Raw genomic sequence first — 14028 nt, 5'->3', positions numbered from 1 at the left:
CTCCTTAAGAGGCAATGCTTGTGAATGTTTATTTTTGTGCCAAGCAGGTAAAGACCTCTTAAGAGGTAATTAGTAGATAAAAGAGATGTGTAATCCATCTCCTGCTACTCAGTGTGTCATTCACTTTGCTCACACACCTTGTGTTGATGCATTGTGGATAATAACCCAAGATCATGTTGTGTCAGTCACTTGTGGAGAAGAGTTCCTACATTCTGAACTCCCACACATTCTATTTTGAGTCAAGCTCTCCCAGGCCAGGGATAAGAGCTGTGAGGTCTTACCCTCACTTCCCATTTCATCTGCTTCACCCTAACTCTCAATGTTAGGGTTAAGAGCTAACCACACCCCATTCCAGTTGGCTGGCTTTTGCTGCCTAACCTTGTATGAGCCCAATTGATTGCATATAGTGTGTGTGATTGTCTATTGTGCTTGTGTTGTTCGACTGTGCTGTCTAGGATAGCTTGCTCCCTGTGCAAGTTAGATAGAAACCTCAACCTAGGACCATTGTGGATTTACATGATAACTATTAGGCTCGAGTCAGGCTCCCTTCTAGTTTGTCATTTCCCAATCTCTGGTTAGGTTAGGAGTTCTTTCCCTGTGTAGGGGAACTACGTCGCCCTGATCCTCATACCAGATGAGGTACGTAGGCAGGAGATGAGATGATCTCTCCGGGCACCCTTTTTCTTTTTCAACCCCCTTTGTATGTGTTTGGAGTCTGACGTAAGTCCAGCGATTGGCAGTCGGTTTCCTGTGTGTGTTTGTTGGTTCGGAGTCTGATGTAAGTCTAGCGATTGGCATTCGGTTTCCATGTTTGCCTGTTTGTGTGGAGTCTGACGTAAGTCCAGCGATTGGCAGTCGGTTTCCTGTGTGGGTTTTGTTTGGCGTGTGTTAGCCGAGCGACGAGTGCTCTGATTCTTCTCCGGACAGAGAAGATACGTATGCATAGGATGCGACATCCTAGCGAGCACGTTTCCCCTGTCCTGAACTACGTCGACTCTGATGTTTGTGTCTGACAGACTACGTAGGCCCAGGATGCGATATCCTGCCGAGTCCTGTTTCTTTTGTCTTTCGGTGTTTCCTTCCAGCCTTGTGCGGTGTTTGATCAGTTTTTAGCAACCTTATCCTTTCTTTTTTGCGTGGATCCCGTCGAGTACGACGGATGCGTAGGGGTGCTAATACCTTCCCTTTGCATAACCGACTCCCGATCCCATCTTTCTCTGGTCGTGAGACCATGTCTTTTCCAGGTTTACTTCGAGCGTTTCCTTTCCCTCTTTTGGGATAAATAACGCACGGTGGCGGCTCTGTTGTTTCTTTTTACCGCCGGTTTTTCGCGTAATGCGACAGCAGGATGGGCAAATTCCATCTAGGTCACTCATGTCCCTTAGCATGCTTCGTGGAGTACCCATCAACCGTCTTTATGGTTATCCAGTTACAGACAACGTTGGATCAGCAATAAAGCACTCGACTTTACATCTAGGGTCCATAGTGGTTTCAGGTCGAAGAGTGGTATACACCATTATCACCATGAGAATAACTTATGACACTTTGCATAACTTTCTATATAGTATTCTCATAGCGGGTCAATCCGGTATAAATATTACTCCTAATATTCATACCTATGTTTAAGACTTGATAACTCTTTATCCATGATCCATGAGATGTGATCATCAGTCTACAAACATAATGGTCTTAATGCTTTAATGTTATCCCACTTCACACTAAAGCTCGACTACGGATACTTTAAGAATAGTGTCCTTATGTTTAATGTGTTCTCATGATTAAGTCACACTTAATACATTAAACGGACTATCTATTCCAGGGACTTTATTAATCAACCATAATAAAGAAAATGCCTTTTATTATTAATAAATAATTCGACACAAGTACCAAAAAGTATTGGCCTCTAGGGCTTACACCAACACTAACATCGTTGGATTGACTAAATCTGAAGGGGGGGGGGGGGTGCGCCATCTACGTAAAAATAATTGTAATCTTTATATTCCCCCACCTTTATCATCCTAAAAGATAGATAGATATAACAAACGTGCAACAAAGGAAGAATGATAAATGCGTGTTTACATTTATAATGTAGTCAATTTATTACATTGAAAAATGGAGTAAACTGACAAGTAAATCATTCAATTGTAATGCCTCTTTAACTTAGCAACATTCTAATTCCTTGGTACTTGTTCTCCTTTGAGGGATTATAATATGTATGCTCCCTTTCTAGCATTGGTACGCACCCAATAGGGTCCTTCCCAGTTTGTTGCCAGCTTGCCACCCCGAGTGTTGTTTCCTCCTATGTCGGCCCTCCATAACACCAAGTCCCATATATGGAACTCTCTTGGGTGAGTGCGACAATTATACATTGAGGTAGTGGTTTACTTGACAAAGGAACTAGTGAAGGCAGACATCACCCTCTTCTCTTATAAAAGGTCAATCTCTTTCCGGATGTCACTGCCATTACTTTCTTTTATTAAAGGGTTAGCTGTCCTCTAGCTCAGGTCCTCAATTTCCACTAGAATGACTGCTTCTACACTGTACGTGAGCCAAAAATGGGTTTCTCATGCAGTTAGTTGGGGTGTAGTGTGGTTGGACCATAATACATGTAGTAGTTCATTGGCCCGGTTGCCTTCGGCTTCCTCTAGTCTTTGTTTCAAGCCTCTGATTAACACCTGTTTGAATACTTTAGCTTGGTCGTTCTTTCAAAGGTGTTCCACTAATACAAAGTGTTGTTTGATATTCAACTCATCCAACAGGCTCTTCAAAATTTTATCTATGAAATGTGTTCCATTATCCATTACAATGGCTTGGGAAACCCCAAACCTGGATATTATGTTTTTCTAAAAATCATCAGGACATTTTCCATTGTAATGTTCACCAGCGCCTATGCTTCTATCCACTTGGTAAAACAATCCACATCTATGATTAAATATATGATTTGTTTGGATGCTAGGGCGAACGGGTCGAGGATGCCTTGTCCCCACTGCAAGAATGACCATGGTGAGGTCATAATATGCAGCTCTATGGACGGGGTGTTGAAAACATCATTGTGCCATTGACATTGGTTTCACTTTTTCATGTATTCATAGGCATCTTGGACCATGTTCGTCTAGAAATAGCATGCTCTCAAAGTATTCTTGGTTAACACTGTAGCTTCTAGATGTTGCCCAACTATTCCTTCACGGACCTCTAGAAGGGCGTAGTTAGCTTCTTCTATCCCTAAGCATTTCCGTAGGGGAGTATATAATCCTCTCTTATACAAAGTCCCTCCGAACATTGTGTATTCGCTTTCCCTTCTCTTTACCAAGGTCATTGACATTGATTTTTTGGATGTTCAGGATTTTGCCGAGAATTTTGGATGGTTGTGATTGCACCGAAAATTTTGTGTGGTCTAGAGTAAATTCAAAGTCTTACAAATAGGGGGTCACATGTTTGATAAAAATATTTCAAAAAATGCCTCTTACTCAATTTTTTATTAAGGAAAAAGTGTACTTTAACGGTGTTTCACCTCCCATAGAGTTATGGCTTCCGGATGGCACCATATCTCTCGTCGGCCTAACGTCCAAGTTGAATGAATTATTGCCTGATACTAAAACTAGGAATGTGAGAAAGATCGAGTTTCGTGAAGACTGAATTGATACTGACGGGAGGATGAAATACAACCTTATTGAGTTGAAGACCGACGAAGATGTGGAGATCATTTCACTGTAGGATAACAAAGGAGTTGGTCGAGTTAGATGATAGGCTTTCAAGAACTATTGACGACATAATAGAGATGTTGAAACGTCCAGAATCATCTGACAGTGTTTAGGTTTTCCTTATTTATTATTGTTTTCTTAAGTTATGTTTAAGTTAATGTTGATGTTGCATCTGTATTTCAGTTAATGTTGATGTTTAAGTTATGTCATAAAAAATATTATGCAATAAAAAGCTATGATGAAAAAATATGAATAGTATACAAATAATACATAATATACGAAATCCATGATATACAAAAGATGTCTAAATAGGCCCCCCACGGGCTATGTCTGAAGCCCGAGATAATCCAATATAAATCTCGATATCCGAGTTTACCAAACCCATGAGATTATCCATAATAATTGCAATCATCCGAAGACGCTGTTGGGCATCGACATCAGATGCAGGAGACAACGACGACACATCATCAACAAGTACCCCAACACTAGAAGGCCCTGCATCAGCAGTAGGTGGGATGATGTGAGGGTGTGATACAGTGAGGTACCACTCTAAGTAACCATCCTCACACTACGATGGGTGTTGAACCCTAACTTCCTGATCTCTAATGGCATGACCGGAGCTGCTGAAGTTATTCTAAAACCACCAATCAATACCCGTAAGTGGTATATCTGGAACTGGCCGTGGGATACTATGAACATAACCATATTGTCGCAGACACCTCTCAGGAAAGTGTCTAGCAACCATGGTATCCCACCGCATATAACCTGAATATAATGACGACTCCTCGAACTCACGGTGGACTCTATAACCAGTGTATGGTATCCAGATGACATCATTTATAGTTAGCACATTGAGCCTCCTCATCTACTCATCAACACCACTGGGATGCGACTGCATGGCCTTCCATCTCTTCGCCCTTGGGGGCCTCACTGGGCAATGTTGCACCCTCTTGTCATAGATGTTGGGGAAATGCTCGTATATCCAACACTGATATTAAAACAGAGACACAACACATAATAAATGAGAAATGTTATCCGTAACAATTAAATAAGAAATCAACAACAACTAATAATTTCAAGTATGCTTGTAACAGACTCAATTAGTCAGTAAGTTGTTTGATCTCAACGAACTTTGCCACTTCAAGGGTTGTATACAGAAGTGTCAATGCAGCACACCCTAAGGTCCAACTTGTGTCCTCGAGTCTACTAAAGAGGCACACATATCGTGCATCAATATAAACATCAGACTTGTATGCAAAGAGAGTACATGCTACTATATGTAGCATGTACGCCCTAGCGGTAACCTCATAATTCCCAATCGCTACAAGCTCGTCGTACGTCTTTCGAAGCCAAGACATACGAAGATGTGCACCTTGTTGATGCCAAACTCCTCCTGCACAACCGCATTAGACACTCCTAAATCTCGTGCAGCAGTCTGACATGCAAGGGACATACTAAGTATGTGAATCATCCTAAATCTGCCACCGATTGGGAGATAGAACCATGAGGAGACGTCATCCAGAGTGATAGTCATCTCCTCAAACGGAAGATGAAATGAAGATGTCTCCTTGTGCCATCTCCCAACAAAAGCACTAAGTGGTGAAGCGTCAAGCATGGTGAGAGAGCAGTGGGAAAAATCAAGCATCTGAAAGTCCTGTATAATTCAGCTGACCTTCTCAGGCATCGTAATCTTTGAGAAGTCTTTCGTCTTTGACCTGTGTGATGTCACCTTCAGTGTGGGACGCTCGTGTGACAAACAAATATAAACAAATTAACAGTTAGCCTTCGTGTCATAATAATAAACAAATTAGAGTTAAACATAAAAGACATATACCTCTCTCTACCATAGTCATAATGCCACATGGTCAACATACTCGGTAAGCATCGGGTCCTCCAGGGAATCCTCCATAGGTGTGCATAGAGGGCTCGATCAAAGGAGTTGTAACCTCCGTGTCAGTAGTAACAAATGGGACCGAATCATCAACATCAACATCTGATTGGACCATCCGAGCAACCTCGTCCAAACTAGCCCCCTCAACAACCTCCTCAACAACAACAACCGGATCTGCAACCTCCTCAACCACCAGATCAACCATTGAATCAACCATTCCATCAGCAACAACAACATTTGGCACCATATCATATCTAGGTTGTTCTACTGAGCTGCGTCGAGTGCTACGAGGTGCCCAAAACTAGCTGTGTTCAGTCAACCGCTTCTGGTGTGAATCGGTTGGACTACTCATCCAACCTGTATCTGTGAATACTCAGTCTTAGCACCCCTGACAGCCCTAACCCGATCTACTGCTCGATCAACAACTCTCTCTGCAATAGTGTCGCATCTGCCTTTGTATTTCACTACAAAAGAAGGAAAAAAATTTAAAAATTATGAACAACTATTGGAAATTCATGATTTCCGGTATAAAACGAAGTTTTTGTACATATCGAAAATTTCAAAATTTCTGGTATAAATTCTCATGGTATATATACCAGAAACTTCAGAATTTCCGGTACAAAATCAGATTTTTATAACTATAGAAAATTACGAAATTTCTGATATATCCAATGAGATTTTGTATCGGAAATATTGAAATTTCCTATATAAAACGAAATTTTGGTACACATCGAAAATTTCAAAAAATTTGGTATAAATTCTCATGGTATATATACCATAAACTTCATAATTTCCGATACAAAATCAAGTTTTTATAACTATCGAAAATTATGAAATCTCTGATATATTTAATGGGATTTTGTATCGAAAATATTGAAATTTCCAGTAAACATTTCATGAAAACACCGGAACTTTTGAAATTTCCAATACAAAATACCATTTTTTTTTGTAAAATTTGGAATAATGACTCACTGATTTTGAAATTTTCGGTAAACATTTCATGAAAACACCAGAACTTTAAAAATTACCGATACAAAATATCAATTTTTTTGTAAAATTCGGAATAATTACTCACTGATTTTGAAATTTCCGATACAAAATACCATTTTTTTTTAATTCGAAATAATTATTAACTGATTTTGAAATTTCCGGTACTTGCTCCAAATTTCTGGTATCGCCCAAGCAATTTCAAAAAAAATTGAAATGATTTTATAAAAATAGTGTTGTCTTTTTATACGCGATAGGGAATGCCAAATCTAAGTGGAATTTAAGTAGGGGTGTCAAGTTAAATGCTCGAATTTAAGAAGCATCTTTAAATTATAGGCTATGAGTGTGAAACAAAGAAGAATTCTAAGAATCACTCGATGATTAAGAAATTTTATTGAGTTTGTTGTGATCTACTCCTCTGATTTCATATATATATATATATATATATATATATATATATATATTATATATATATATATATATATATAAAAGTAATTTAAAAAAAAATCATCCTTTAAGAAAAGTGTCTAAATTCATTAAAATTTTACATTATTTTTAATTTTACCCATTCTTTTTTCTTTAAAAATCGTTAAGAAAACATAAAAATGTGAGGAAAAAATAGTATATATAGAATAATGATATTGAATGTCCAGATTGATTAAAGTTTTCATACTTTTTTCTTTAAAAATCGTTAAAAAAATACAGAAATGTGAGAAAAAAATAGTAATATTTAGAATAATGTATTGAATGTAATAAATATAGATGACCTTGTTATATTTAAGACATGTACTTTAGAACCACAGTCTGTCCTTACCTGAAATGATAAAGATTCTATTGCTATCTATTTGCATACAATCTGAAATTGTGCAGGTTGTACTTACCACCTAAACCAATATCTTTTAACACACCAAAATGCACAAGATCACCATACAGAAATTAAGCCTGGAAATTGGCATGTTAGTTTGATGGAAATAGAGTCTATACAACATAAACAAGCATCTTTCTTTTTTTGACATAAAAATAAACATCATTCCCTTTGGTATTTTTTATTTATCAAACTCAATTCTATTTGAAACAGACAAGAATTCGCAATTTCTGCGCGAAACAAACCCGGAGAAACAACACTAAAACAAAACATCTCTTCAAAGGATTCATATTTATTTTACAAGAATCCAATCAAGTACACAGATTCAATGGATATCTACCTATGAAAATTGAAAACATGATATAAATACCCAAAGTCAATGAATGCAGTATCGATTGTTTCACTCATAAAGAACAAGAATTTTACAAGCCAAATATGTAAAAAAAGAAAGCCCTGTGTACATACATGCTAACAAAACCTCAATCTAGTGAACACTTGACTCCTTTTTTTTTTTTGCTGAAAATTTCATAAAAATCTGCAAACAAAAGACCTTAGGCCCTTAAAAAACCGAATACATTGTTACATTCGCAAGCAACAAACTACTAACAGTAACAAGAATATGCAAAGTGATTTTTCTTTGAGATATAAGGGGACAAGAAACTCGAGGCTGAGGCCGATGAATCTGAAATTTCGGACGGAACTAATATTTGTGTTTTACCAGAACCAATTCTCTTACCAGCTACGTTTGCGTACAATAGACCTGAAATTGCCGGTACGAAAACATCACTTTCGGTACTAATATAAAAGTCAATCACATTCTCCAATTCAGAATCTCCAGAATCTAGGAACTTCGCTTTCTTATCCGCCGGCATGATGGATTCCTGCAACAATTTTAAGATGAAATGCCAGAATTAATACACTTTTAGTATAAAAAAAGGCATGACAGATTGTAGACTATTATATGTGAAAAGAAAGTATGTGTGCACGGGATTTCGATTGTTTGCAGTCACAAACTCGCATACTCACGCAGACAACACATCAGTAGTCGTTGGATGAGATTGTACGTTTCATAATGAAGTTTATCTCGATCCATCGAGCATTTGAATTGCTAACAGCGTGAATATGCAGGATTGTGAGTGCAGTGCGTGCGTGTGAGAGACCGAGAAATAAGAACAAATATCTCACCTTTGTATAAGTTTTAGGGAAAAACTCCTTAAGAGAATCAAGGCTATCATCCCATCTTGATTGCGTCACATAAATTGTTGTATCCTTATCAATTCCAATCTTCCTCAAAAACATAGCAATCTCCTGTGCATTGAAGCAGCTCTTCTCACCGTCACTATCATCGTTTCCTTGGCAACCCTTCTTGTTCAACATCTCAACTCTCAAATCAACAGCTATAAATTGACCATCTGATTTTCGGCTTAAAGTTCTGAGTCTTTCAACCATTGAGTCAACAAGGTCGTGCATTTCCGGCTGCAACTCCAAACTTCCATACATTGCTAAGCATGCAATGGAATCAGTGTCACCTTTTTTCCCTGACTTTCTCATGTTTATTGAAGGGAAGTAAGTCGCTAGCCTTACGTTTCCTTTTGATCTATAAATTGGTTCCACGTGTCTAGCTATGTAATCTTCGGTAACCCGGTTTGGGACCTTCACTGCAGCAATTTTACTTGTTGTTACTTGAGCAGGAAGTTCCTTTGTCAGTTTGACCACTCCATCCATGCTTTTTGTGAACACGCCAATATCGTAAATGTCCTCGAAATTCCTGAGATATCAATTACATTAGTAGCGATTAATTTTGATACACTATTCGCGTAAAAAATTTTACAATGTGAACCAATCACAAATCTCTTATAGCCGGAAGAACTAACCTCTTGTCACCAGGTTGGCTTCCTCTGATATCAGGGACAACAAGTGTTGCCCCAAGATTTCTAGCCACAATCACCGCATCTGCAATCTGGACAAACATATTGGTTACGAACAAAGACCTCGGGAGAGGGAAAATGAAGGAAAGTATGCAAACATATAGTGGAAATAAATAACTTCAAATTTTTCATTACTACACTCTCTGAAGAAGCACACCACACACAAATATAATATCAAAGCTGCGAAAATTATCAATCTTATCGTAGCTATCATCAATAAGCACATCACAACGGTTGAATCGTTTACCTGAGATATATGATACTCGGGGCCATTGGTTAATGAAAAGGTAACAAATCCCTCCGTCTGCTCCACTTCATCTGCAAGCCATTGACAAAATATGAATAAACATTGACAGGAAGATTGAATCTACGCGCCTATGTCGAGTACACGACTTAAGTTTCTTGACAATTTACAAAACTTAAAATTGAATTCTACCTCCAGATGGCTTAACCCAACAGGGTTTTAACTCGTCAGTATCTCCCTTCCAAAGTCCTATATTCTTTCTTACATGTGTAGCATCCATCTTTACAGTTTCATAGGTTGCATCCTCGGTTGATCCTGGAAATGTTTTATCCTTGTAAAGCAAAAACAAGTGAAATTAATAAATTGAAACTTACATAAAAAAAAGACTAATAAAAACAAATTTGCATCAGAAAACACTTTGGGGACACAGCAACAACAATTGACTGCTAAACACATAATACATTAGATTTTGTCACCAAATCAGACATAGAAGCATTATTCCTGGTTGCTTAATAGTTAGTTCATCTTTTTACACAAATCAATCAATAATATCACAACAACTATAGAGTGTAGAAAGCATAGCTAATCACTATCCAAATTAAAATTTTGATGAAAACTCAACATCCACCACAAACAATTAATGTCTCCTAGCTTATAACCTAAGGATCTAGCATCCCTACAAGCTTCAAGATGCATACACAAAAAATGGGTTTTTTTGTTGACCCTTGAAAATTGAAATTATTTTCTTTTCTATAGAAATTCAGATCCCTTAAATGAACAATTAGTGAGTGAGTTTTATTCATAACAAAAACAAAACTACAATAAAAAGACCCTTTGAGAGATTCACATACAGAACATCAAAATCATTGATAAAACACAAAAAAAAAAAAAAAAGTAAAAACGAAAACTTAAGATTAGAATGAGAAAAGGGTCTTACTTGAACAGAATCAAAATGATCCCTTTTAATCATATGAATAAGCATGACAAACATTGTGAGTGTGAGGATACCAGCAACTACTTGTCTCAAATCAAAACCCATATCTTGAAACTAAGAGAAGAAAGAAGAAATTAAACAGAAAAGAAGTGAAAAAGAAAAAAGAAAAAGGAAGAGATTTGAAAGATTATATGTGAATGAAACGAAAGATGAGAGACAAAGCAATGTATTATAGTGAGACAGTTGAGGAGCACCGACACTTTCACTGACAATGATGCGCTTCCTAATATCCTACCTGGACTTTTTTTTCTTTTTTTTTCAACTCTACATTTTACTACAACAAATTTAAGGACAAAAAAAATTGAGTTAATTCCGAATTTTAATCTTGAAATATGATGAATGATTTTTATTTTAATTTACAAATAACAAAATTTTGATGTCAAACATTCAAGACTTCTTGACTTTATTAGAGACAGACATTTAAAAAATTTAACTGAGATTTTTGGTTACTTATGAATATGTTTGTCTTCTTTTATTTTTTTAATGATTTTTATAAAAAAAATAAAAATAATAATGATTTTTAAATTCATTTTTTATAAATTAAAAAATATATTTTTATATTTATTAAGATAAATATAAATTAATAAAATTAAATTATAATCAAAAATATATAATTAAAAAAATATATGTTTCAAAGATGGTCTTAACTTTAAATTAAAGTGTTTTTTAGATATGATATTAACAAAAAAAAATTATGAAGAAATATAAAATATCTAAAATTACGTTTTATGAAAAAAAATTATATAAACTAATTTTTTACTTGAATATTTTTTAAAAATATATTATACGAAAAAGGAATATGCAAGTGTACAATATTTTTATACTGTCAATTAAGAAATCCGTGTATCCTACCACATCATATTTTTATTTTTAAAATACTATTATGATTTGATAATATAAAATATTTTAATTGGATATGAATGTAATATTTTTTTACACAGTGCACTATCTTTCACCTTATATATTATTAACAAAAAGAATAGGTAATGCTATATGTATATTGATGTTGAAATAAACTATTGTTCAAGGCATCTATATTTTAAGAAGTTAAATTACTTTTTTGTTCTTATAAAAATTCAAAAAAAAAGTTAAATTACTTTTTTTGATCTTATAAAAATTATTTTAAAAAAGGAAGTTAAATTAAGTTAAATTACTTTTTTGATCTTATAAAAATTCAAAAAAAAAGAAGTTTAATTAAGTTAAATTACTTTTTTTATCTTATAAAAATAATTAAATTTTAAAAAATATCAGCGATAATATTTATAATTAAATAATTATCTCAAACAAATTTTATCATTATATATATATATATATATATATATATATATATATATATATATATATATATATATATATATATGTCAAAGGCAACTTTTCAAATATGTTTTTTTTATATTATAAAAGTAATTTGGATACTAAACATTTTCACACAATAATATGGATATTAAATGACTTTAAAATAGATATAAAGAATAACCTCTTAATTTGAGAACATCATAATGCAATGTAAAAAAATTTAAATTTTTAAATATTTAGAGTTGGATTTGAATCTAAAAATAATCTTTTATTAAAATAGCTCGTCATAAAATTTATTTCTACCAAGATTGCTAAAATGTTAATAAGAGGTATTTTAAGGGCTTTCCTAATTGACTTTTTTTTTCTTTCAAAAGTCTGAACTTCCTATTACAACAGTGTTAAATGTTTTAGGTTACTGCTCCATAGTACTAAAAAAGTTTATTTGACACTTTTCTCAATAAATGTCTTTAAAATAATGGTTATTCTGATCAATTATTTATGGAAAAAATAATCAAAGGTTTACTTTTATTTTTATTTATTTTTAGTAATTTTGTCATTTCTTAAAAAAAAGTATATTAAAATGTTGATTAGCACTGTACCAAAAAGTAGTTGATTGGCAGGATTTTTTTTACTCCCCTGTTTTTTTTAATAGTAACTTTTGTATAAAATTGATTAAACACATCTAAACTATTTTTATTAATTAAATCCATAGATTACTAAAATTATTTTTTCATTCAATTATATAGTTCCTTGAGAATTTAACCAATGATCCAAATTTCATGTGCTTTAAAGAGCTTTAGTTAAGACAAAAGGAAATGAATTAGATATTTGGAGAGCATGTTGAGAAGAAGACACCAAATGGGGTCAATTCTATATTGTTGTTGTTGATCTGTAAGCACGAGATCCGAAAGCAATAGCCACAGAAGAAAAATACAGTACTTTACTATATTATCACAAGTTGAATACAACAAATTCCTTCTCTTACCCCATCTATGTTATTCATAAAGTGGGTCCAATATTTTACATAATTGATTTTTAAAAATACATTAAAAAAATGTAAATTCAATGTTAATTTTTCTAAGGCATTTGATACTCTTGATTGGAATTTTCTTTCGAAGGTGTTGGTAAAGTTTGGGTTCAATAATACATTTTATTTTTGAATTTCATGAATTTTACATTCAGATATGGTGTCTATTTCTATCAATGGAGAGCTTCATGGTTTCTTCAATTGTCATAGTGGAGTTAGGCAAGGAGACATGTTGTCTCCGTTACTGTTTTGCATAGCTGAGGACATGCTTAGCGGAGGTTTATCGCAATTTTGGTTTCTAACGGAAAGATTAAGCTTATGCAAGCTTGCAGGGGTGTATTGGTTCCTTTGCATGTTTTATACGGTGATGATATCATGTTATTCACATGCAGAGTGTTCTTGGCAGGTGTGTAATCCTACTAAGTCCATTATGTTTGATGAGTCTATGTCTCCTTCTAGGCATTCTATGCTACCCTATAAAATTAGTTTTTTGGTTGGTCAGCTTCCTTTCACCTATTTTGGGGTTCCTATATTCAAAGGAAGGTCTAAAGTTGTTCATTTTCTGCCAATTGTAGACAAAGTTATATGTAAGCTAACAACTTGGAAGGCTAGTCTTTTGTCTATCGCGGGGAGATTTTAACTCCTGGAATCGGTCATTCATAGTATGTTAATGTATTATATTAGAATATATTCTTGGTTTGTTAGTCTCATTCATTTGATCAAAAGTAGTGCAGGAATTTCATTTGGAACGCTGACATTGAAAGGAAGAAATTATTGACTGTGTTTGGAAGATTTGTTGTAATGACTATAAAAGTGGGGGTTTGGGCCTGGGACCTTTGAGGAATATCAATGAGGCTTTCAATCTTGTGCAGTGTTGGGCCATTCTCAATGATTTTGACTCTTGAGATGCGATTCTGAAAGCCAGAATTTTCAAACAAGGACGATAGGTCCGTTATCATGTTTTTTCTTCCATTTGGACTAGTGTCAAAACCTGCTTGAGTAAAATTTTGGATACCTCCTTCCCATTCTTTGGTTTTTTGGAGGCTTAGCCTTGCTAAACTTCCTACTGATGGGAAGATGACTGTTAGGGGCCTT

The 14028-nt window shown here is 34.8% G+C and overlaps 1 protein-coding gene across 1 annotated transcript; it reads right to left on the bottom strand.

Annotated features, from left to right (window-relative positions):
• Window positions 1-7820: 7820 nt before the first annotated feature.
• LOC127107195 (protein MANNAN SYNTHESIS-RELATED 1) lies at window positions 7821-10778 on the bottom strand. Its single transcript, XM_051044485.1, has 6 exons — window positions 10554-10778; window positions 9809-9947; window positions 9620-9690; window positions 9319-9404; window positions 8630-9212; window positions 7821-8325 (listed from the first exon to the last, which is right to left on the bottom strand). The coding sequence occupies exons 1-6, from the start codon at window positions 10653-10655 to the stop codon at window positions 8047-8049; spliced, it is 1260 nt and encodes a 419-aa protein (XP_050900442.1). The 5' UTR covers window positions 10656-10778; the 3' UTR covers window positions 7821-8046.
• Between the last annotated feature and the right edge of the window lie 3250 nt (window positions 10779-14028).

The sequence above is a fragment of the Lathyrus oleraceus genome, chromosome 7, assembly GCF_024323335.1.
Source record: "Lathyrus oleraceus cultivar Zhongwan6 chromosome 7, CAAS_Psat_ZW6_1.0, whole genome shotgun sequence".
In the NCBI taxonomy this organism is placed as follows: domain Eukaryota; kingdom Viridiplantae; phylum Streptophyta; class Magnoliopsida; order Fabales; family Fabaceae; genus Lathyrus; species Lathyrus oleraceus.
The sequence above is the reverse complement of the archived record's forward strand: the minus strand, read 5'-3'. Positions and strand labels throughout refer to the sequence as shown.